Source organism: Melopsittacus undulatus, chromosome W (genome assembly GCF_012275295.1).
Source record: "Melopsittacus undulatus isolate bMelUnd1 chromosome W, bMelUnd1.mat.Z, whole genome shotgun sequence".
NCBI lineage: Eukaryota > Metazoa > Chordata > Aves > Psittaciformes > Psittaculidae > Melopsittacus > Melopsittacus undulatus.
This window is the reverse complement of record NC_047558.1, coordinates 492,701-515,596: the sequence shown is the minus strand read 5'-3', so window position 1 is coordinate 515,596 and position 22,896 is coordinate 492,701. Positions and strand designations below refer to the sequence as shown.

General features: G+C 44.5%; 1 protein-coding gene across 8 annotated transcripts in view; it reads left to right on the top strand.

Moving 5' to 3' along the window:
* LOC117438018 (zinc finger CCCH domain-containing protein 18-like) overlaps positions 1-22,896 on the top strand; it is a 79,552-nt gene that overhangs the window by 39,539 nt on the left and 17,117 nt on the right. For all 8 annotated transcript variants that reach the window (XM_034073369.1, XM_034073367.1, XM_034073362.1 and 5 more), the window contains 3 exons: positions 636-892; positions 18,670-18,876; positions 19,898-20,023. In XM_034073369.1, the coding sequence (XP_033929260.1) occupies positions 636-892; positions 18,670-18,876; positions 19,898-20,023 (590 nt within the window). The remainder of the gene's footprint in view (positions 1-635; positions 893-18,669; positions 18,877-19,897; positions 20,024-22,896) is intronic.

The following is a 22,896-nucleotide window of genomic DNA, read 5'->3' as shown; positions in this document are numbered from 1 at the left end:
CCAGATATTGTCAGTTGGTGTTGCACTGCTGTAAGGTGTCAAGCTACATGAAAATAAGGCTGTGAATCTTTTCCCTCCACTTCCTTTTGCCCTCGTGCAAACTATTGTGCCTTGAGAGTAGTGGCAAAAAAATAATAAATCCTGTTCAGTGGGGAGCTTTTCAGTGGTATTTGTCACATCCTTTAAAAATTGACTTTCCTTTGCCTGGAAGACCTTGTTGTTATGCAGAAGCAGTGCACAAACAGGAGCCTGTCCTCGCTATTGCTGCACCATCAGTTATTTTCATGGTGTTTGTTTGTACAATTAGTTAGCTAAATGTGATTAGCAGTGAGAGTAAATACTTGTAAACATCAATACATTTATTTAATAAGTGTAATAAACTAAATTAATCTGATTTCTTGCCTTTGAAAATTACAGCTGTGATGAGTATGATGTATGCTTTGTTCCTTTCCACTTTCTGCCTCCTCAGCAAGCAATGATGGCCAGCAAGCTCCATATTTATCTATCTCAATACTTTGCTCTAACATGAGAGGGTTAATATAAGTCCTTGCAGTCCAAGACTTTGAATTCTTGCTGCCCACTTTGTTAGGAGATGTTGCCACAATGTCATGATGATTTCTCTTTCCTTTTTAAAGGAAAGAGAGCGGGAACGGGAGAGAGAGAACAGACAACGAGAAAGGGACCGGGAGAGGGAACGGGAGCGGCGTCAGCGGGAGCGAGAACGGGAAAGGGAACGGGAGCGCGACAAGGAACGCCAGCGGCGGAAAGAAGAGTGGGAACGGGAACGAGAACGGGTAAAGAGAGATGAAAAAAGCAGGCATCACAGGGACCGGGACAGGGACCGGGAAAAGGAGAAAGAAAAAACAAAGCCCCGGTCCTTACTGATACCAAGGTAAGCACTTGCTGGAATTCAGACTTGCCATTTTAGCTGACGATGTCCTAGCTGTGGATCACAAACCAGGCTGATCAGTGGAGAAGGTCCCTATTGTACACAACTCAAGTAAAGCATTAGTTTTGAGAGGAAGGCAATTCTTTAAATGAGCCTTGCTGGCCACTAAGAGGAGCCAAGATGTCAGTAAGAACCAAGCATGCATAACCTGACTGAAAGGAGAGCATCTGTCCTCTGGCCTGTCGGTATGAAGATGTTCAGCTTGTCCCTGTTCCCTCAAGGCTAGAGCATGTTCTGGGAAGCTGGCTGAGTCCCTAGTGCTGAGAGAGTCCTGCAGATGGTGGCAGCTCCCTTTGAGGCTTTGACAAATGTCCTTTGACAAGAGCCAGAGCTGGTTTGGGAGTTTGTGGATAGCAAACATATCTGGAAATTCATTAAGTTAAACTCCACAAAGAGGCTAGAAAAGGTAAAGAGATTGTATGTCTCAAAATGAGTCTCTGCTGGGTGTTATGGTGGAATGTGGTGTGGAGCCAGGTTTCTTGCTTCTGACTACCCATTTTTTTCTGAAAATCCTGGTTCTGACCTGTGTGTGAGAAAAAATTGAACCAGATAGACTAGAAGTCTAGGAATTTCAAAAGTGACTCCTATTCTGTTTCTCTGACAATTATTTAAGTACTGTGAATTAGGCATATTTGTAAAACACTGTATAAATATCACAGCAGAATATAGAACTTGTCTTATGGGAAGTTCTGATATCACAGTGTCTTTTGGGTCAGAATCAGAGAAGAGTATCAAGTTTCTTGTGAAGGACATCTCCAGGAAAGCTGATTAGCAGTGTCAGTGTCTTGGAAAGAGTGGCAGATAGTGTCTTCCAACAGCATGTTGAGGAACACGTAGACATGTTGGGGCAAAGAGGGATGCAGGGAAGCTGTTTCCCAAGACATATTTAAGCTGCTGCTTCTGCCTGATGTCTGTGGTGTTTTTTGAGCACTAAAGGTGTGAAACATCATGAGCATGATGTTTTTTTAACAAAGCAAAGGGCGAAGAAGTCCCGGAACAAGATGCCACATAGAATTGTGTGGTTTCAGGTGGGAGCAGGGTTTAGTCTTGAATCTGACCCTGAATTTTTATTTGCATTACTAGAAGGAAATGTGATTTTTTGATGATGACCCGTTTTTCCAAGAGGAAGTCACAGTTTCAGAACAGTTTGAAGGTATCTTGTGAATGCTTTGGTGCAGTAGCAGAGTGGTTATAGGAATACATTCAATTATATTCTATGTTTAATTATAATCTTCACTTAGAAGTATAATTTGTGCACCTTAACTGCCACAATTGCTGTTGATTTGTGCTCTTGTTGGGTTAGTGCTGGAAGAAATCTTGCTGTCCAGAACCATGTGATAAAGTTGATGACAATGATGAAAGTGACATCAGCTGATGGGCAGCTCAGGTTGTTAGACATTAACAGTCACTGTGACCGGGATCAGTGCACAAGGGGCTGCTGGTTGCTTCTTCCCGTGACACTCAAAGGGTCATGGAGCAGGGATTTGTGGGAGATTTTGCAGTTAGTGTGGCTCAGGGTTTGCTGGGGAGTAGTGGTGGCCATGTTCCTCAGACTTGGATCCATCTTGCCCCATGTAACCATCTGTGTGAGCTGAGACACTAGATTTATGGTGTTTGCGATATATGCTTTGTGGATACAGGTTCCCTGCTTCCCTCCCATGCCCCCTCTTTGACATAAGCACTGCTTAAAGGAGCTGGGGATGCCACCTGGGTCTCTAACATAGGCTTCTTAAGATGAGTCTTAGTAAATTAAAAATAGCCTTGATACATCTCATTGCCTTTTTTAAGTCTGCTGTTCGTTCTAGATGCTTGTAGAGAATCTACTGTTGGAAGTGTCCTCAGCCTCATCCTCTAATGTAAGTGCTGTGTGCAGTTCTGGTGTCCTCAACATAAGAAGGACATGGAGATGTTGGAGCATGTTCAGAGGAGGGCTGCAAGGATGCTAAGGGGACTGGAGCACCTCTTGTGTGAAGACAGGCTGAGAAAGTTGGTCCTGTTCAGCCTGGAGAAGAGAAGGCTGCGTGGAGACCTCATAGCAGCCTTCCAGTATCTGAAGGGGGCCTACAAGGATGCTGGAGAGGGGCTCTTCATCAGGGGTTGTAGAGATAGGACAAGGGGTAATGGGGTCAAACTTAAACAGGGGAAATTTAGATTAGATCTAAGGAAGAAGTTCTTTACTGTTAGGGTGGTGAGGTACTGGAATGGGTTGCCCAGGGAAGTTATGAATGCTCCATCCCTGGCAGTGTTCAAGGCCGGGTTGGACAGAGCCTTGGGTGGCATGGTTTAGTGTGAGGTTTCCCTGCCCATGGCAGGGGGGTTGGAACTAGATGATATCAAGGTCTTTCCAACCCTAACTATTCTATGATTCTAGGACTGTGGGGCCAGATAGCTGGGAGAGAGTGACAGCAAGCAGGGCTTGCTTTTGGCTTCATTTACATGGGGTTTAAAAGCTGGTGGCAAGAAGAGTTTGTCATTTTCATGTTAAGAAGCTAGTATTGAATGGAAAGCTTTAAAATCTCCCCAAAAAATCTTAGATCAGCACCTACACACAGTATTTCCTCTTAGGGGAGAATGGAATTAATGGAATAATTATCAGGAAACCCAAATGCCCTGTGTCTTGACAGAAGCTCTCCAGCACTCTTTAACAGGACTTCAGTTCCCCCTGTTGAAACCCATGTCAACATGAACACTCTTACTGCAGCATTTACAGGTATATGGATGTTTGCAGGGAAAACAGAGCTGCAGAAATAAGTTTCAAAAAAAGCTTTTTAACAAAGTGAAAGCATAAGTCAACTTCTTTTATCTTGGAGAAGACATCTCTCATCCAGCAGTTTGTTTCTCTACACTGCATTCCCTAGAAGTCTGTCACATTTACAGTGTGACTTGTCTCTGGGCAGTGCTGTTTTCCCACATAACCTTTTTGACAGGTCCCAAACTTCCTTGTGGCAGTGTGGCAGTCTGAGTCATCTCACCTTTCCTCCAGATACCTCTGTGCTGTGCTATATAGGGTCAGGTTTGGCACCTTGGGATTAAACAGCTTCTGAGTTTGTTTAATGTGTAAAATGCTTGTGATTGCTTTGTACTTCCTGGACAGCAGGATGCATGATAGTGATATAGAGCTCACCTGTGAGTCTATTTATAGACTCTGGGCTTTCCCTAATTGCTGGATCTCAGCTTTTGGCAAGTTTGGACTTTCCAGGTGCCACATGGCAATGGATGAGGGCTGGCCCTGCCCTGCTGCAGGTAGTTTCCCTTTTACATTCCTGCGCCAAAGGCAGCACCACTTCCAGCTGTAGCCCACATGGCCCTGCTCTTTACTTAGTAATGATTTGTAGAAAAACTCCAAGAACTCACCAACAAAGTTTAAGTTGACAAACAGGTATTCTTTATTGCTGGGCTGGGAAACACGGGGGATAACTCCTCCTAGTGTGTCTCTCTCGATCACCAAACAAGACGTGATTATATAGTCATCAAACATACATACAAGCATTACATTACATGCATATTCATAAAGCTACTTATACATTATATAATTCTTCTAGAAAATTCTTCACGCATATGCACAATAATGTGGTAGTGGTCTTTGGGACCCCTGGTGGTCGTTTTTTCCTCATCTTCTTCCTCAATTCGTCCTTTGGCTGAACTTTAGGTTTGGAAAGTCCCATTGTTATGCCAGGAAACACTAGTTCGGTTCTAGCTGGTTATTGTAAAACATTTACCTAAGATGCTTCTTCACTGTCATATACAACAAAGCTCTTACCCATTGCTATTGTTGCAAAGCTGCCAAGCTCAACGTTACTTAACCACAAAGCAGAACTGATTTTACTTATTTACAAAAGATTATACTTCATTTTGTATTTCTTTGTTTCACTAATGAGCTGGGGAGATTGGAAAACTGCTCCACAGAAGTTGTGCGACTGGCCATGAGTTTTGCCAAAGGCAGAGCTGAGGATGTCTGTAGTTAAAAGTAGATGCTGATCTGTCCATCAGCTTGGAGTTCCCTCAAGTAGAGGTGGAAGGAACAAACTGTGACATATACAATGTGGAGTTGAAAGGATGAAAGAAAACTAAAAGCAAATAGCCAGGAACATAAAAACAAATTCCATTTCTGTTATATTGAAAGCAGGAAGGTTTAATCTGATCTCTAAACAACAGCAGAGCAATTAAGGGTAATAACACAGAAAAGCCAGAGGACTTCCTGGCATCACTGGTTGCTACAGATAAGGATGATTAGAATTTAACAGCAACCAAAGATTGTAAACCCTAATGAACTCAGTAGCAAATGCTTCTCCTTGAACCTTTTAAAAGAAGAGGCTGCAGTGTTTAGACTTCAAGTAGGATTGTCACATGTGGCTTGGACTTTTTTTGAAGGAGTGCTTGCTGCTTTATGCTTTGAGTTGTTTGTTTTTTTTTCCCAAGCTTAAGATGACCAGTCCAAGAACTTTATGATCTGAGATTGCAATGCTAGTAAAATTGTTCTTCCCCCTCCTCCTCCCTCCTCAGGCATCGAACACTTAAACAAGCCAGGACACTTTATGATTGACTAGAGGGATAATTTGGCTGTCTGTCCTCATGTTCCACATCTCCAGAATGAGTTCTGATGCCCCAGGCTGTGACTGATTTTGCTGAGTGCAAAATTTCTGCTTTATATCTCTGTCTTGCCAGTGTAGCGTACTGCTGTGCAAAGCATTCTGGGGATAAAGAAATGCCATGAAATGTTATTTGAAGAAACTTAGAGCAGTGCAAGATGTTCTGCTGGTCTTTAGCTTCAAGCAAAGGCCCTACAAACAATAGTACTACTTTGCTTTAATCCTTCTATTCATAGAATCATAGAATAGTTAGAGTTGGAAAGGACCTTAAGATCATCTAGTTCCAACCCCCTGCCACAGGCAGGGGTGCCTCACTCTAGACCATGTCGCCATGTTCAACCTGGCCTTGAACACTGCTAGGGATGGAGCATAGGTCTTTATCCTGACATCATCCAAGTGAATCCATTTCAGGAGCACATTAAGCAACATAGTGGGTGTCATAGGACCTGGTAGCAGTTGTATTTCCAAAGCACCAAGGGACATTGAGGAGTTGGACCCTCTGGCAAGGGCAGCAGGCTCAGTATTGCTGCCCTGTTGGCTGCAGTGGCACTAGGTGGTTGTCGACCATGTGAGGAAAAGGAGGAAGCACTCCTGTGGTGCAGGTCTGTGAGATGGGTGTTGGTTTCTTACCCACCTGGGTTTCCTTTGCAGGAGATTCTGTGGGTCCTGGTGAAAAGCAGCATGCCAAAATGAGCCTTTGGGTGAGAAATTTGTCCTCTCCAGTTCTTGATAAAGTTTGTGCTGAAATCTGACCTAAAAGCTATTTCCATACAGACAAGTTTTGTCAGGGCCCATGATACAGACCACAGATTCTGTGCCAGTGCCAAGAAGGGTGAGGACAAGGTGGCTGTTGTCTTCAGATATGTTCCAGAGGCTGACAGGAGATGACAGCAGCTCTGAAGCTGCCAGGAAGGAGCTGTGTCCTGGTGAACCATCCCATGATTATCACACACACAACAGGTTTTTTGGAAGGAAAAAGATGATTGATGGAGTGCACATTATGCAGCCATTAAAAAATACAATGCCTGCAAGCAGGAACACCGTGACATTTAAAGCAATGTCAGAAAGCAGCAAGTCATTAAATCCTTCCAGCAAGGAGCCTTGTGCTTCTTTCCAGCTTCTGCTAAGGTGGCAGTAGCCCTCAATTGTGAAATGCTATATAATTCTGCAGACCCTGGGAAAAAAAGGTTATATGTTCCCTCACCCTTGTGTTGTTTTTCCAAGCTAGCTCAAGTTGACTTTGTAATAGGTTGTTGTTAATCTCTGGGCTGAGCAAGTTAATAAGCAGGGTAACCTGGAGTCTAAAATCAATGAATGCAGGTTACCCAGTGCTTGCAAGTTAGAAAATGATGGAATGAGTTTGATTAGATAAAGGAGTAGCAAAAGTAAGGGAATGCAAATGGAGTGATTCATGACTCTGTATGTGTGGGATCACAAACCAACTGTTTTTTTTTAAGAATCTGTAATTCTAAGTGTTCCTGAGTTGTTTTCATATTCTCCAACAGCTTCTGGTGGTCTCCCCATGCTGCCAGCTGGATCTGCTCCCTATTTTTTGAGTGATGGGGCTTTGTACAAAAGCAGGTGTCACTCAAATAGAGCTAGGTGTTTTGGTGGGCTTAGTAATAGCATCCTATCCTGTTGTATAATGGCTGGTGAATTTTGTTTTCTCAGTTTTCCCTGTGGAAATATCTGTTTCTTAAAAGAAATCCTTCATTTGTTCCTGTTTGTCCTGCCACAAGAGGGAGAGCAGGAAGGACAGACAACTGTGTACTCTCCCTGGTTTTGAGTCAGGCATTGATAAGACCCTGTAGCACTTCTGAATTAGTCTTAGATTCATAAGAAGTTAACGAGGGAAAAAGCAGCCTTCATTGGGAGGCACAGGTTTGCTCTCCACACGTCTGCACCTTTATCCTACCTTAGGATAAAGGGGAGGACCTTAAAAAGAATAGGTGGATTTGGCAGGTTAATAAATGGTTAGAACAGTGGTGCCATAGTCAGGGGTTTGGGTATTTAGAACATGGGACTCAATTTGGGAGGCAAGGTCTACTGGAGGCTGGTGGAGCTGCTCTGACAAAGAAGGGGAAGTGCTGCTTTGATAGGAGGCTTGCCAGGCTGGTCAAGAAAGCTTTAAACTAGAGGTGTTGGGGGAGGGGGACATCAATCCATCCCAACACACCCAGTCAGTTGCCAGCACCTGTAATAAATGCTCAGAGTGATGCGGAGATATTCCAGCCGCTCCAGCCAATGAGCCAGCTTTATTTGGAGCTCGGCTCAGATGCATCCATACAAAGGCCCATAGTATGGAGAATAAACAAGAGGAATTAGAGATGTGTGCATGGCTACAGGGATATGATATCATTGGCATCACAGACACATGGTGGGATGGCTCCTATGACGGGAATGTTGGAATGGAAGGTTACAAGCTATTTAGAAAAGACAGGCCAAGCAGACAGGGATTTGCTATTTATGTTAGGGATAGGCTGGAGAGTATGGAACTCTGTCTGGGGACAGGTGATCAGTCAACAGAGTTTCAGAGGGAGAACTGCAGTGGGAGACATTACTGTGGGGATCTGTTACAGACCACCTGATCAAGGGGACACTGTGGATGAAGGACTCTATAGACAGATATGAGCAACCTCATGCTCACAGGCCCTTGTCCTCATGGAGGACTTCAACCATCTTGATATCTGTTGGAGGAACAGTACGGCCTGTCACAAGCATTCCAGAAGGTTCCTCGATTGTGTGGAAAACAACTTCCTCTTGCAAGTAGCAGGGGAGCCAACAAGGAGAGGTGCCCTGCTTGACCTCGTGCTCACCAACAGGCAGGGGCTGGTTGGAAATGTGCTGCTCCAGGGCAGCCTTGGCTGTAGTGATCATGAGAAGGTCGAGTTTGAGATCCTTGGGACAGTTAGAAGAGTGTGCAGCAAGCTTACTGCCCTGGACCTCAAGAGAGCAGACTTTGGGCTCTTCAGGAACTTGCCTAGTAAGGTTCCATGGGATATAGCCCTAGAGGGCAGGGGGACCCAAGACTGTTGGTTGATATTCAAGGATCACCTGCAACAAGCTCAGGAGTGTTGCATCCCAACTAGAAGGGAAGTGCAGCAGGAGGGCCAGGAGACCTCCTTGGATGGATAAGGAGATGCTGAGGAAACTTAGAGGGGGAAAAAAGAGGTTTACAAAAGGTGGTTGCAAGGACAGGTGGCCTGTGAAGAATACAGGGATATTGTCTGGGAAGCTAAGGACCAAGATTAGGAAAGCTAAGGCCCAGTTAGAATTAAATTTGCCAAGGCATGTGAAAGATAACAGGAAGGGCTTCTCTAACTGCTTTGCAAATAAAAGACAGACTAGAGAAATGTGTGCCCTCTCCAGAAACTATCAGAACTGGCTACACAGGATTTGGAGAAGGCTGAGATTCTTAATAACTTCTTTTCCTCAGTCTTCACTGGCAAATGCTCTGACCACACCACCCAAGTCTTGGAAGGCAGATGCAGGGACTGTGAGAATGAAGACCTTGGGCCCACTATAGGAGAGGATCTGGTTCGAGACCATCTTAAGAACCTGAATGTGCACAAGTCCATGGGCCCTGATGAAATCCATCTGTGGGTCCTGAAGGTGCTGGCGAATTCGAAAAAAATGGCAGTCAGGTGAAGTTCCTGATGACTGGAAAAAGGGAAATATAACCCCCATTTTCAAGAAGGGGAAAATGGATGACCCAGGGAATTACAGACCAGTCAGTCTCACCTCTGTGCCTGGCAAAATCTGGGAGCAGATTCTCCTGGAAGGCATGTTAGGGCACATGAAAAACAACAAGGTGCTTGGTGACAGCCAGCAGGGCTTCACTAAGGGGAAATCCTGCCTGACCAATTTGGTGGCCTTCTATGATGGGGCTTGTCATGGTTTAAGCCCAGTCAGTAACTCAGAACCATGCAGCCACTAGCTCGCTCCTCCCCCTTCTTCTTCACCTGCTGCTGGAGGGATGGGGAGGAGAATCAAAAGAATGTAACTCCCATGGGTTGAGATAAGAACAGTCCAGTAACTAAGATATAGTACAAAACCTCTCCTGCTACCACCAATAATAATAATGATAAAGGAAATAACAAGGGAAGAGAATACAGCTGCTCACCACCAGCTGACCAATACACAGCCCGCCCAAGCAGTGATCTAGCCCTTCCAGGTAATTGCCCCCAGTTTCTGTACTGAGCATGACATGCTGTGGTATGGAATACCCCTTTGGCTCATTTGGGTCAGGTGTCCTCTCTCTGCTTCCTCCCGGCTTCCCCTCCTCCCTGGCAGAGCACAAGACTCAGAAAAGTCCTTGGTCAGAGTAAACATAACTTAGCAACAACTAAAAACACTGGTGTTATCAGTGCTGTTCCCAGGCTGAGAGTCAAAAACACAGCACTGCTCCAGCTACTAAGAAGGAGAAAAATGGCTGCTACTGCTGAACCCAGGACAATATCCAGCCCTTATTCCATATTATTCATGTCATGCTCAGATCCCATATTTTTCAATATACCATCACTCTTGTCTCATATATATACACATACACACACAAAGAGAGAGATATCATTCCTTAGTGCATGGACCAATCCCCATAAAGTTGTAGAGTTCATTTGATCCATGATGTCAGGCTCTATGTCTTGTAACAGTCTTTTAGAGCAGGAGAGGCTGCATGCAGTGTTGGATTGTTTCCTGCTGATGACACCACAGAACTTGTCTGGTCACTGCTGAGCTCGTCTGTTTTCATCAGCATTCATTCTTTGTTGGGAAGATGGTCAGAGGAAAGTCAGGGCCGGTCGCTGGTGACATGAAAACATCTAGTTGTTGTGCTATAAAAGTCCTACATAGCAGGTAACAGCATATAATTGAGTTCATTGGCTGTTTTCCCCTAAAATCAAATCCCCTTGAGGTACACATTGGACTTCCCCATCTTCCCGCATTACCCACCAAGTATATCCAGGTTCCTGAGCAAAAGCAATCCCATGAGTGGGTTTGCCTTTAGCTGAAGCAGGAATAACCCAGACTGTCCTCCTCAGCAAATTCTTTCTGTGCACTACAGAAACTTTATCCCCTTCTACAGTATGTAAAAGTTCTGACTGGGCTGGGCCAGCCCTGTTGGCAGATCCTCTGGTGTTGACCAACCAGGTGGCTTTTGATAAATGTTTGTCCCAACGTTTGGAAGTCCTACCAACCATTGCTCTCAGTATAGTTTTTAACAGCCCATTGTACCATTCAGTTTTCCCAGAGGCTGGTACATGGTAGTGAATGTGATATACCCGCTCAATGCCGTGTTCTTTGGCCCAAGTGTCTATAAAGTTGTTCTGGAAATGAGTCCCATTGTCTGACTCAGTTCTCTCTGGGGTGCCATGTCACCACAAAATCTGTTTCTCAAGGCCCAGGACAGAGTTTTGGGCAGTGGCATGGGGCACAGCATATGTTTCCAGCCATCCAGTGGTTACTTCCACCATAGTAAGCACATGGTGCTTTCCTTGGTGTGTTGGTGGGAATGTGATATAATCAATCTGCCAGGCCTCCCCATATTTGCACTTTAGCCATTGTCCTCCACACCATGGCTTTAACCATTTAGCTTGCTTAATTGCAGCATATTTCAGAGTTGTGAATGACCTGGGCAATAGTGTCTATTGTTAAGTCCACCTCTCGATCAGGAGCCTATCTGTATGTTGCATCTCTGCCCTGATGGCCTGAAATGTCATGGGCCCACAAGGCCAAAAATAATTCACCTTTATGTTGCCAATCTAAATCCATCTGAGCCACTTCAGTCGTAGCAGCTTTATCCACTTGTTGGTTATTGTGGTGTTACTCAGTGGCCTGACTCTTAGGTATGTGGGCATCTACATGTCATACCTTCACCACCAGCTTCTGCACCCGGGCAGTGATATCTTGCCACAGTGCAGCAGCCCAGATGGGTTTACCTCTGCATTGCCAGTTGCTCTGCTTCCATTGTTGCAACCACCCCCACAGGGCATTTGCCACCATCCATGAGTCAGTATAGAGATAAAGTAATTGCCACTTTTCTCGCTCAGCAATGTCCAAGGCCAGCTGGATGGCTTTCACCTCTGCAAACTGACTCGATTCACCCTCTCCTTCAGCAGTCAGCGCAGCTTGTCATTGGGTACTCCATACAGCTGCCTTCTATCTCCGATGCTTCCATAGCACTGTAGGGACCCACTTGACTAGATACTTACCCATGCTGTCCCACACACCCTGCCACTCATGACTGTCCAGCCTCAGGGAAAATCTCTTGGTGGTCATCCTATATCCTCATCTAATCTGAGACAAGACTGGAGCCAGACCCTACTTAGCTTCCATGTTCTTCAGAGATCATTGGGTGTTCTCAGGGTGGTCACACCATAGGCAAAACATAGAGAGCAGATGCAGCAACAAACTGGTTCCCAGAAAGAGGAGCAGGGTGCTTTCACTGTCATTGAAAGGATATTCAGGATCTTTAACTCTTCCAGAATCTACTCCTACTGCAAATAGCCTGGTGTGGGAGCAGAGGGTGTGAGAGTATGTCTCCTTCATAGGTTGACCACCTGAGGAAAAGAAAAAGAAAGATGTGTAATTGCTAAAAAATTCCATTACATGCCTCCCAAAATATAGAGGTAATGACCACTCTGAAAACGCATTGTAACCCATTTTCATGATCAATAAGTTTATTGTATTACAAGTCATTGCCATGAAGTACAGCGAAACAAGAACCTTAGCCAAGGCCCGCCAGCTGATAAACACTAAAAAAGCAAATACCAGCTGTAAGGTACAACATGCCGAAACTCTGAGATCAAGAGCAACAACTTTGAGAGCCAATAAATCAGCATTGTGATGAGTGACTATGAATCCAAAACAATGAATGCTTATAACAAGTATGATTAGACACACTCTGGTCAGATCTGTTCTTATCTCACCCCTTTGAGCCCCACATTGGGCACCACAAAGAACTGTCGTGGTTTAAGCCACACAGCCCCTCACTCTCTCCTCCCCTTCTTCTTCCCCTTCTCCTTGAGGGATAGGATGGAGAATTGAAAGAATGTACCTCACAGGGATTGAGATAAGAAGAGCCCAGTAACTAAGGTATAACACAAAACCACTACTGCTGCAACAAATAATAATAATGATAAGAGAAATATCAAGGGAAGAGAATACAACTGCTCACCATCCGCACCCAGCCTGACCTGAGCAGCGATATAGCCCTTCCAGGTAACTGCCCCCAGTTTCTATACTGGGCATGACGTGCTGTGGTATGGAATACCCCTTTGGCTCATTTGGGTCAGGTGTCCTGTCTCTGCTTCCTCCCAGCTTCCCCTCCTCACTGGCAGAGCATTAGACTCACAAAGTCCTTGGTCAGAGTAAACTTTATTTAGCAACATCTAAAAGCATTGGTGTTATCAGTGTTGTTCCCAGGCTGAAAGTCAAAACCACAGCACTGCACCAGGTACTAAGAAGGAGAAAAATGACTGCTAATGCTGAACCCAGGACAGGCTACAGAACTGATGGATAGGGGCAGAGGAGATGACATTATCTACCTGGACTTGTTCAAAGCGTTCCACACTGTCCTGCATGACATCCTTGTCTCTAAATTGAAGAGACATCAATTTGATAGATGGACCACTTGCTGGATAAAGAACTGGCTGGATGGCCGCACGCAAATAGTTGTGGTAAATGGATCAATATCCAGCTGGAGACCAGTAATGAGTGGTGTCCCTCAGGGATCTGTGTTGGGACCGGTCTTGTTCAACATCTTTCTCAGTGGCATGGACAGTGGAACCCAGAGCACCCTTAGCAAGTTTGCCAATGACACCAAGCTGTGTGGTTCGACTGTTATGCTGGAGGGAAGGAATGCCATTCAGAGGGACCTTGACATGCTTGTGAGGTGGGCTGATGCCAACCTTATGAAGTTTAACCAAGCCAAGTGCAAGGTCATACACCTGGGTCGGAGCAATCCCAGGCACAGCTACAGGTTGTGCAGAAAGGAAATTCAGAGCAGCCCTGTGGAGAGGGACTTGGAGGTCTTAGTCAATGAGAAACTTAAGCCGTCTTCAGTGTGTGCTTGCAGCCCAGAAAGCCAACTGTATCCTGGGCTGCATCAAAAGGAGCATGACCAGCAGGTCAAAGGAGGTGATCCTGCCCTTCTACTCCGCTCTGCTCTTGTGAGACCTTACTTGGAGTATTGTGCACCATTCTGGAGTCTTCAACATAAAAAGGACATGGAACTGTTGGAACAAGTCCAGAGGAGGGCCACGAGGATGATCAGGGGACTGGAGCACCTCCCATATGAAGACAGGCTGAGAAAGTTGGGGCTGTTCAGCCTGGAGAAGAGAAGGCTGCGTGGAGACCTCATAGCAGCCTTCCAGTATCTGAAGGGGGCCTACAGGGATGCTGGGGATGCACTATTCACCAGGGGTTGTGGAGTCTCCTACGTTGGAGATATTCAAGGTCCGCCTGGACAAGTTTTTGTGTGATGTACTCTAGGTTTCCCTGTTCTTGCAGGGGGGTTGGACTAGATGATCTTTCGAGGTCCCTTCTAACCCTTGGGATTCTGTGATTCTGTGACTGTAGTGATAGGACAGGAACTAATGGGTTCAAACTTAAACAGAGGAAGTTTAGATTATATATAATGGAGAAGTTCTTTACTGTGAGGGTGGTGAGGCACTGGAATGGGTTGCCCAAGGAAGTTGTGAATTCTCCATCCCTGGCAGTGTTCAGGGCCGGGTTTGACAGAGCCTTGGGTGACATGGTTTAGTGTGAGGTGTCCCTGCCCATGGCAGGGGGGTTGGAACTTCATGATCTTAAGGTCCTTTCCAGCCCTATTTTATGTTTCTATGATTCCCTGTGCAGCTTCTTGGAATGTAGTTAAGAAAAGCAAATGGCCTCAGGCCATTGGGTATCCCAGGCTGAAAAAAGGTTTTGAAGCCAGACTTTGTACCTCCATTGCATTCAACAGGTCTGCCTTCAGTACTACACCATGCAGCACTGCTCAGATGAGGATTTATCGCATGCAGAACATACCCCATCCTCCCTCTGTAGTTCTTTGGACTTGCAGTTGAGTGCCCTGTATGGTAACACTGTGGTGATAAACATTATAACTCCTCGTTTACATCCCCATTTTTGTGGTGCAGCTTCCATACGGAGCATTGAAACCTGATTAGATGGCATCGCTTTCATTTCTGCTCCCAGTTAATTTGGGAAGTTAATGATAATAAAAACTCTCCACAAACCAAATCAGCAAAACTTCTCAGAGTGCATTTCTGTTAACTGGATTTTTCATTATTCTTCATGGTTCTTGAAGTTCTGCCTCTGCTTCCACAGCAAAAGGAGAAGAGTTTAGTAATCCCAAATCAAGATGAAGGGCATCGAGTGACTCAGATGTGGATCTCAAGGAATGTGTTTGTCTTTGACATTTCAGAGATGGAATTACTGGAAAGATCTCCCACACTGGATTTTATTAAAACATTGCAAAGACTGGGGCAGAATCACTGCATGCAGGTACTTCTCATTTAGAGGAGGCTCTCAAGGTATCACATGCTCAGCCCTTAGGGTAGATCACATCTAGGATATGTTTATCTACTTGCTGTGATGATTTCATACTGCAGGTTCAGATTCTATCTTCACTATTTAATTTCAAAGCCTCTCCCCATCAGGCTTTGAAGAAATTTTTTTAAGCAACTGATGACTGCTTTAGACTGCAATGTCTTGAGAAAAGCATATCCTCTGCTAATACTTCACCAAGATCAATTAGCACTGGCTCCAAGGTTCAGCATTTCCCATCATAGCTGCACATAGGTGGCTTTCAGGAGCCGTTGTCCATCTCCAGCCACACAAGTGACTTTATTGTGCCAAGATGGAAAAATCTTCCAGCGTGCATAGATGCTGCTGGAGTTCATTTTACAACAATTGCAGGTCCCTTCACAACTGCCTTGACACATGGCTCCAGTCCTTCCTTGAGTCTGCTTCCTCTGGAAAATTCCACTGACACTGAAGGAAAACTGGTGGTGCTAACGCAATGCTTGCTTTCCTGCAAGAAACAAAACAGCTTTTAAATCAACAGTGGACTTTCCTCTTTCAGAAAATTGAGCTGTAACTGCTGGCCAAAACAGTAGCCAGGCTGACATCACCCGTGATTGTGGGTGATAAGGTTTGCTTTACCTGTGGGAGCTGTTCCCCACAGGGAGGGGGGAAGGAAGGAAGCACTTTCCCCAGGAAGCTTATTTTCCCCTCTTAAGATTAGAAATGCTTTGGTGTCATTTGCATAATACTCCAGCTATGTGGCTCTGCTTTTCCCCCTCCAAATTCTTGTTGAATTCAATGACGTACTTCAATCGGGGTTATTGGGAGCCAGAGCATGTGTGGTTAGGAGCTGACTGACCTATGCTGTGGTTTGCCTTGTCAGCTGGATTTCTCTTTGTTCCTCCTCTTGTTGCCAAAGCCACATTCAGCTTCAGTTCTCCACTTGATTGCTGTAATTAAATTCCAACCAAATATGCATTAACATGTTCACTCTGGAAAATAAAGCATTTAGTTAAAGGTTAAAATGTGAGTTGATCTCCTAGCTCACCACCCCAAAGCAAACAGGTGGCTTCTTTCCCTCCTCTGTTCACCATGGGTCAGCTCCTGCAGTTGTTCAAACCCTGCTATGGGCTGGTTGGACACACCAACCCAGCAGCAAACTACTTTTATTTTGTTCCTATTGAATTAAGGAATTGAGGTGGCATCTAGAATGCTCCAAAAAGAGGCAGATCAAACACAAGACAAGAAGGAAAAAATTACCCAGTTGTAAGAGTGAAAGTGAGGAGAAAGTGTCCTGCTTCTCAGGATCAAATACATCACTCAACTCGCCCAGCAGTGCAGCACCAGGAGCAGCTATTGGATTCAGCATAGTTCTGGGCTGCCTTCCTGCCTGATCTGGGCTGGGAGTCACAGGCCGGTTGCCTGCTGCTTCTTCTCAGTGATCTTTCCTCTGCAAGCCTTACAGCTTCCTCCACTTTCATCCCAGCAACTGCACGGTATCAGTATGTGGCAGTAAATGTGATTGAAACACTGACTGTTTTGTGGGCTGCCAGCCTCTAGCAGTCTCTGGTGAAACTCATACAGGCTGTAACTGAGATGTTAGTCTAAGGTGGATGGTGAGCATCTTGGCAGTTGCTCCAGCTCACTGTCAGTTCTGACTCCTGAATTCCACTGGAGGAGACGAGTCAAACAGCATCAGATAGCAATCCCTCATATTAAGTTGAACAAGTTTATTTGGTGATGTTACATGTTTGGCACGCAGGTAGCTCTTGAGGGAAGACTTTGAAAGTGTCTTAACACGAGCATCATCTTTCTTTCTAGGCTATAGTATGGTAACATATTTACTGCTGAGTCAAAAAGCCAAAGCATATCCAGAAATGAGGCTTTCTGTTGTGGTTTTCCTGGGGTAAAAACCTTTCTTCCAGAAAGAGACTTTATTGAGAGAGAATTGCATCAAACCAGGTAATAAGTGCAAGTGATGATATTTGCTTTCCTAGTCATCTTTGCTCCAAGCTTGTGCCTAAGTTGTATTGTTCAGTGTAAGTTGTTCCCATGTGGGTTTAGAGCTGAGGTCCAGTTCCCAGGATGTGCTGCTGTTGGATGTGAATGTGGGCAAGTTGGGTTTTTTTGAGAGAGACACACAATGAATTCTGTGGGAGACTTTTCTTTCGGAAAACTATTGCAGGAGAGTTGAGCCTGGAGAGGGGCAAGGGCATTTGTTAGTTGTTGGCTTTCATGTTTGTCACCTTGGACACTGCAGTGAAAAGCTGCTCAGCAGGCTTTATCCAGGTCTTGAGATGGATGCTGCCTATGCCAGTGTATTCTCCCTGTACCTCCCAAAGCATGCTGTGGTTCCTCAGGAAGGGATATCAGAGTGGGATGTATTCTAGTGTTATTCATGAACATCCTTGCATGGTGTTCTCTTTCTCCTTTCTGCTGCTATCTATCCTGGAGAATCTAAGGCTGCCCCATCCCTGGTAGTGTTCAAGGCCAGGTTGGATGGGGCTTGGAGCAACCTGGTCTAATGGAAAGTGTCCCTACCTGTGGCAGGAGGTTGGAACTGGATGAGCTTTAAGGTCCCTTCCAACCCAAACCATTCTGTGATACTATGATTCTATGCTGGATGTTCTCAACCTTCTTTTTCCTCCTGCTTTGCACTTAGTTGCTTTGATGATACTCCAGAGGTCAAGATGGCTTCAAAATAAGTTTGTACTACATCTGCTGGAACAAGAGCTTGACCCTGGCCACGACTATTTATTTTCAGAGGGTTGTAGGGGAGAAGGGAAGCCCAGAGAACCAAAACAAAAAGGGAAATGCAAGTAGAGCCCTTTAAAGGGAAGGGAGGAGAAGGAGGGTATTTAGCCTGACTAGTCACATCCTCATGGTTATCAACAGGAGAACACATTTTCAATGGTGTTTGTAAACACTTAGAGAATAATATGGTGATAAAACACACAGTATGAACTGCTTTATGCTTAGTTGATGAGGTAACTGTCCCCTTTGTAAGAGTAAAAACAGATCAATGTGTCTTGACTGTGGTAAGGCTTGTGACACAGGTTCACTTATTTTCTGATAAGGGAACTGTAGGAGAGTGATTCAGGCCAAATCTCTTCTCTTAGTGCCTGCTGGTTGTTTCCAGCAGTTTGCTGTATCAGATGCACACTCAAGGTCTGTCCTTAGTCTAGCTCTGGTTAGTATTTTCATTGCACTAGTAGCTGCCTACCAGGTTTGTGTTGCTCCAGCTTTAGCTACTTGGCATAAGTGTAGGGAGAACCAGATTTCCTATTCCCTTCCCTCTTGTGCTCACTCCTTGGAGGCCAAAAGCCAAAGCTGAAATCAGCTGGCTTGGTCAGTACAACAAAGTAGTTGACAAAACTCACAGGTAATGCTGTTTTGATAGGCTTGCAGTCACTGATTTGCAGCATGATAGCTGCTCTAGCACTTCACTCCAAAATGATGCTGAATATCCTGCAGTGGAGGTTAAGAGCTAGTACTGGTATAAAGGCTTGAATTCTGAGATGTTTTCCTGGTCCTGTGTTTCTATTAGCCTTACTATATTTAAATAAATAAATAAATAATCAATCCCAGTTACTTCTCTTTGCTTTCCAGCCGTCAACCTGAGACACCAAAGAAGGAGAAGGAGAAGGAGGCAACCACACTTACCACCATTCAGTCCAAGAGAGCAGATGAATGGAAGGACCCCTGGCGCCGATCCAAGTCTCCCAAAAAGAAGCTTGGTGTGTCTGTCTCTCCCAGCCATGTGCACAGGTGCCGAAAAACCTCTGCTTCTTCAGCATCTGCTTCTGGCTCTTCAAGGTGAGTGAAGGAAAAGAGCATGTCACATCTGACCCATGTTAGTGTGTCAGGGAATGCGACATGACGCTTTCTTGTCAGTGGAAGATATTGCGATGTTTGGGAAAGCAGTTTAAGACTTCCTGTGCAGTAACAGCTATGGAGAACAGCATACAGGTAGATACAGGTAGTGAGATGGAAGTCAAAGGGGGTATGTAACTGTGGGTGCTGTTGAAGACTAAGAAAGGTCCTTGGAAAAGTCACTCTTCAGGTAAATTAGACCTGGTTGCAATCCAGATGATTAGTAACTCATCTAGATGACAACTGACCTTAATAAGAGCGGAAAGAACTGGAAACTGTAAACATTGGAGCCTATTTGCTCTAGGAGTGCTGGAGGTATGAGGTGAGCCCACTCCAGGAAGAACATGCTGATGCTACTGGGGAAAAAACTGGGTTTGTGGAGGCTCAGCACAGCTTTAGAGGGCTGCAGTGGAGCTCAGAAACCCAACAGGTGTGAGCTCAATATAAAAAAAACCTTTCAGAAAGAAGCACCCTGAATCTAGGGGAGTTGAAGGGAATTTTTTTTAAATGCTTGAACTTGAAGCTCCTGAGAAGGGGGGGGGGAATATCAGAGAGGAATGAGGAACATGCTGAATTGAAGATATGGATCTAAAAACCAAAGCCCAGCTTTTTCTTGCTGGGATCACTGTACCTGAGATTTTTCTGTTATCTCCTGTGTGACCTGACCTATCAGGGGATTGTCTGGTGTAAAGCCATGAGAATGTGTGGAAGGAGTTCCTGAAAAGGGATAGAAAATCAGTAGCTAAAGGAGGGGATGCTTATTCAAGGGCACAAAAGAGGTAGCAACAACAGGATTCTCTTTAAAAGAAAAGATGGAGGAGAGACTGTAGTCCTGATAGGTCACTGTGGAGAAGGCAGGTAGTTTTTGGAGCAGTGTTTGAGAACTTGGAAAGTGTACTGGAAACAAGACCTTGGTCTCAGAGGACTTCTTGATATACGTTTAATTTTAATATGTTTCTTTCAGGTCCTCTTCTCATTCATCCACCTATTCTGGTTCAGGTTCCTCGCGATCTCATTCCAGATCATCTTCTTACAGCTCTTACTCTAGTCGCTCTTCAAGACACAGCTCTTTCTCAGGCAGCAGGTCCAGGTAATGGCTCCTTGGATGTGAAAATAATGGTATACTGTTTTCCAAACACTTGCTAACAGCTGCTTTTGATGCTATTTAAAAGCAAATAGCTAACTCTTGAAATAACACATTCAAACTACTTTCCTGAGTGAGGGAAATATAGATAGATTGCAAGGCAACCTGCTGGTTTGGTTGTTGAATGAAGCAGGTATGTTAGCCACCCCCTTCTCTCCCCATTGTTCCCACCCACGAATACTGTGCTGTTGCGGCTGGGCTGTTTCCCATGCCTGTGGTAGCTGAGCAGTTGTAGGAGCCTGGCCTGTTACTGTAAAAGTTGGTTGGAGAAACTCTGACTCAATTTGGAGTTTTAGAAAGCAGCATTCTTTATTGCAGTGCTGGGCACACACACATCATTTTGCAGAGGTGAGCGCACCCATTACTTGTCAGCAGCAGCTGTATATTTAGCATACTCATGCATATTTACAGCTTTTCCAGGAGATGATTTACACATTCATGAGGTTTCCATGAACTAATTATGATTTTTGCATTCTAATTATGCATGTGCTTTCTTGCTGAGTGGGTGTCTCTGGTGGTCAAGGATAGTCTTCCTTGCTGTGTTTACTGAATGCATGTTCACATAGTCCTAGTGCCAAGTTAGCAGTGTATGTCCTTGCTTTTGTTCTGTTCCAGTCTCAATGTTATCTTGAAGGTTAGCATCTTTGGTCTTATTTACTGTCTTCTTGTTATTCCTTACTCCCCGTGTGTTAGCAAGTTAGAACAATTTTCTGTATTTTACTATGTTAGTTTAAAGCCACACACACTATTGTTAGTTTAAATCTATAATTTAAGCCTACATTTCCCCCCTTTGGAACTTATAGAATATATATATAACCTGTAAATCTCATTCTATACCCTATACCCATATTTGATTGTAATACATCATTGTGACCAGCAACTACAAAATTGAATCATGATACATGCAAGGATACAGACACAAATTATTACTAAAATGATCACAAGCAAGTTTTTTAACAATATCAAATTTGGTAGCTAAGAAGTAAGTCCATGCCATAATTCTTCAAATCTTCAGGAAGTATCATATCTAACGGCCTGATGCAAGATCTTTGTCTGCTTCAGATTTCTGCTAGATCTGTGGATATTCTTCCACTCTGGTCTATGTATGTGCAACAACTTGTATTTATAACTGTACAAATGCTGCCTTGAGAGGCAAATAATAAATTGAGAGTCATCCCATTTTGCAGTACTACTTCACAGGCCATATTGGTGTGACAGGGGAAAGCCTCCGGCCAACCAGAAAACATATCTATTAGTACCAATATAGATGTATACCTGAGCCCATTGTGTTGTGGAAATTCTGTGAGGTCCACTTGCCAATAGTCTCCTGGACAATTGCCTTTGTTGTTCCAGGTAGGGTCTCTTAGCATGGTAAGAATTATTTTGTAAGCAAGGTTCCTGCATTATTTGTCCATATTTTATAGGGGGCCACGAGAGATTAACAGTCCCCTTTCTTTCCATATGACCCCATGGGCATGAACAATTTCAAAAGCAAAATTTGACTTTCTGACAATTCTGTAAGTCTTGGTAGCACCATCAGCTCAGCTTTCTGTGCTGATGTGTTGGGGGGGGGGGGGGCAGGGCTTTAGCCTCTGTTATCTTGTGTTTGGTTACCAGGCAGAGATGAATATTTCCCTCATTTGCATTTTATAATTAGAAGAAGTTACCAGCATCTCTTTTCTATTGTACTGGAATTTCTATTTAAAGAGGCAAATCACATTTATTTATTAAAGCAGTTGTGTCTTGTGATAGTCCTGACACTTCAAAGTAGTAGTTCAGTGTCCCATGCTGATCAAACAGAGGCATGTTTATTACCTTGCTGCTTCCTTGCCCTTGCAGACAGTTTCCCAAGTCTGGAATATGCATAGTAGAACTGGCTTCTTAGATAGGCACCTCTTCAGATCTGAAATCACACACATCCAGAGTGGATCACACAGTTGATGGGAGTGCACAGTGTCACTTCTGGAGACGTGGTTTCTTCTGGGAAAGTCTCAGGTGGGAATTGATCTTGCCGAAAGCACAAATGTGTTTCTGGTGAGCAGATTGACCTTCCCCCATCCACCCCATTCCAGGCTCTGTTCCTTGTCAGGACAGCACCAGACAGAGATGACACACTTCAATTAGATGCCTCTGTGGGAAGGCAGGAGAGTGAGGAACACCCAAGTGCCTAACTGTTCTTCAGAAGGCAAGTCACCAAGGTGTCTGGCTTTCTGAAGTATTAGGCTGCAACAAGGGTACTTCCAGCCTTGGTGGTGGGGCGAATCACTTGAATGCCAGAATCTGGTGAGCTGTGTAAGTGGCTTGCTTCTTTGGTCACTCCTGATCTTAGGAAACAGCCTTTGCCCTTTGATCTGTTGGCTTTGATACATTCCACTTGATTCCTTGTGTTCCAGAAATTACAGATATCCAGTATTTTTTTTGTGTGTCTTTCTTCCAAGTTGTTTTGTTTTGTTTTCTTTTTTTGCTGCTGCTGTTTAAAGGATAAACTGTACATGGAGTGAGTTACAGGGACATAAAGCAGGTTGAAACAAATCATGCTGAACTTGCAAGTCAAAATCCTACTTACTTTCCCCTTATTTCTACCTAAGGAGAGAATACAGAGGGTTTGGAGAAAGCCTCATGTGTTGGTTTGGAATACCTGAGAGTGCCTCTCTTGCAGCCAACCCTATTTTTTCCTGTTGTTTTCTACTTTTACCACTGTTCTGGTGACAGAAATTAGTTTTGTTGAACAGAATCCAAATATAAAACTAGGATAAGCTCAGACCCACAGGAACTAGTCCTGGGATGCAGTCTCTAGCCAAAGGAGGGGATGAAGGCTA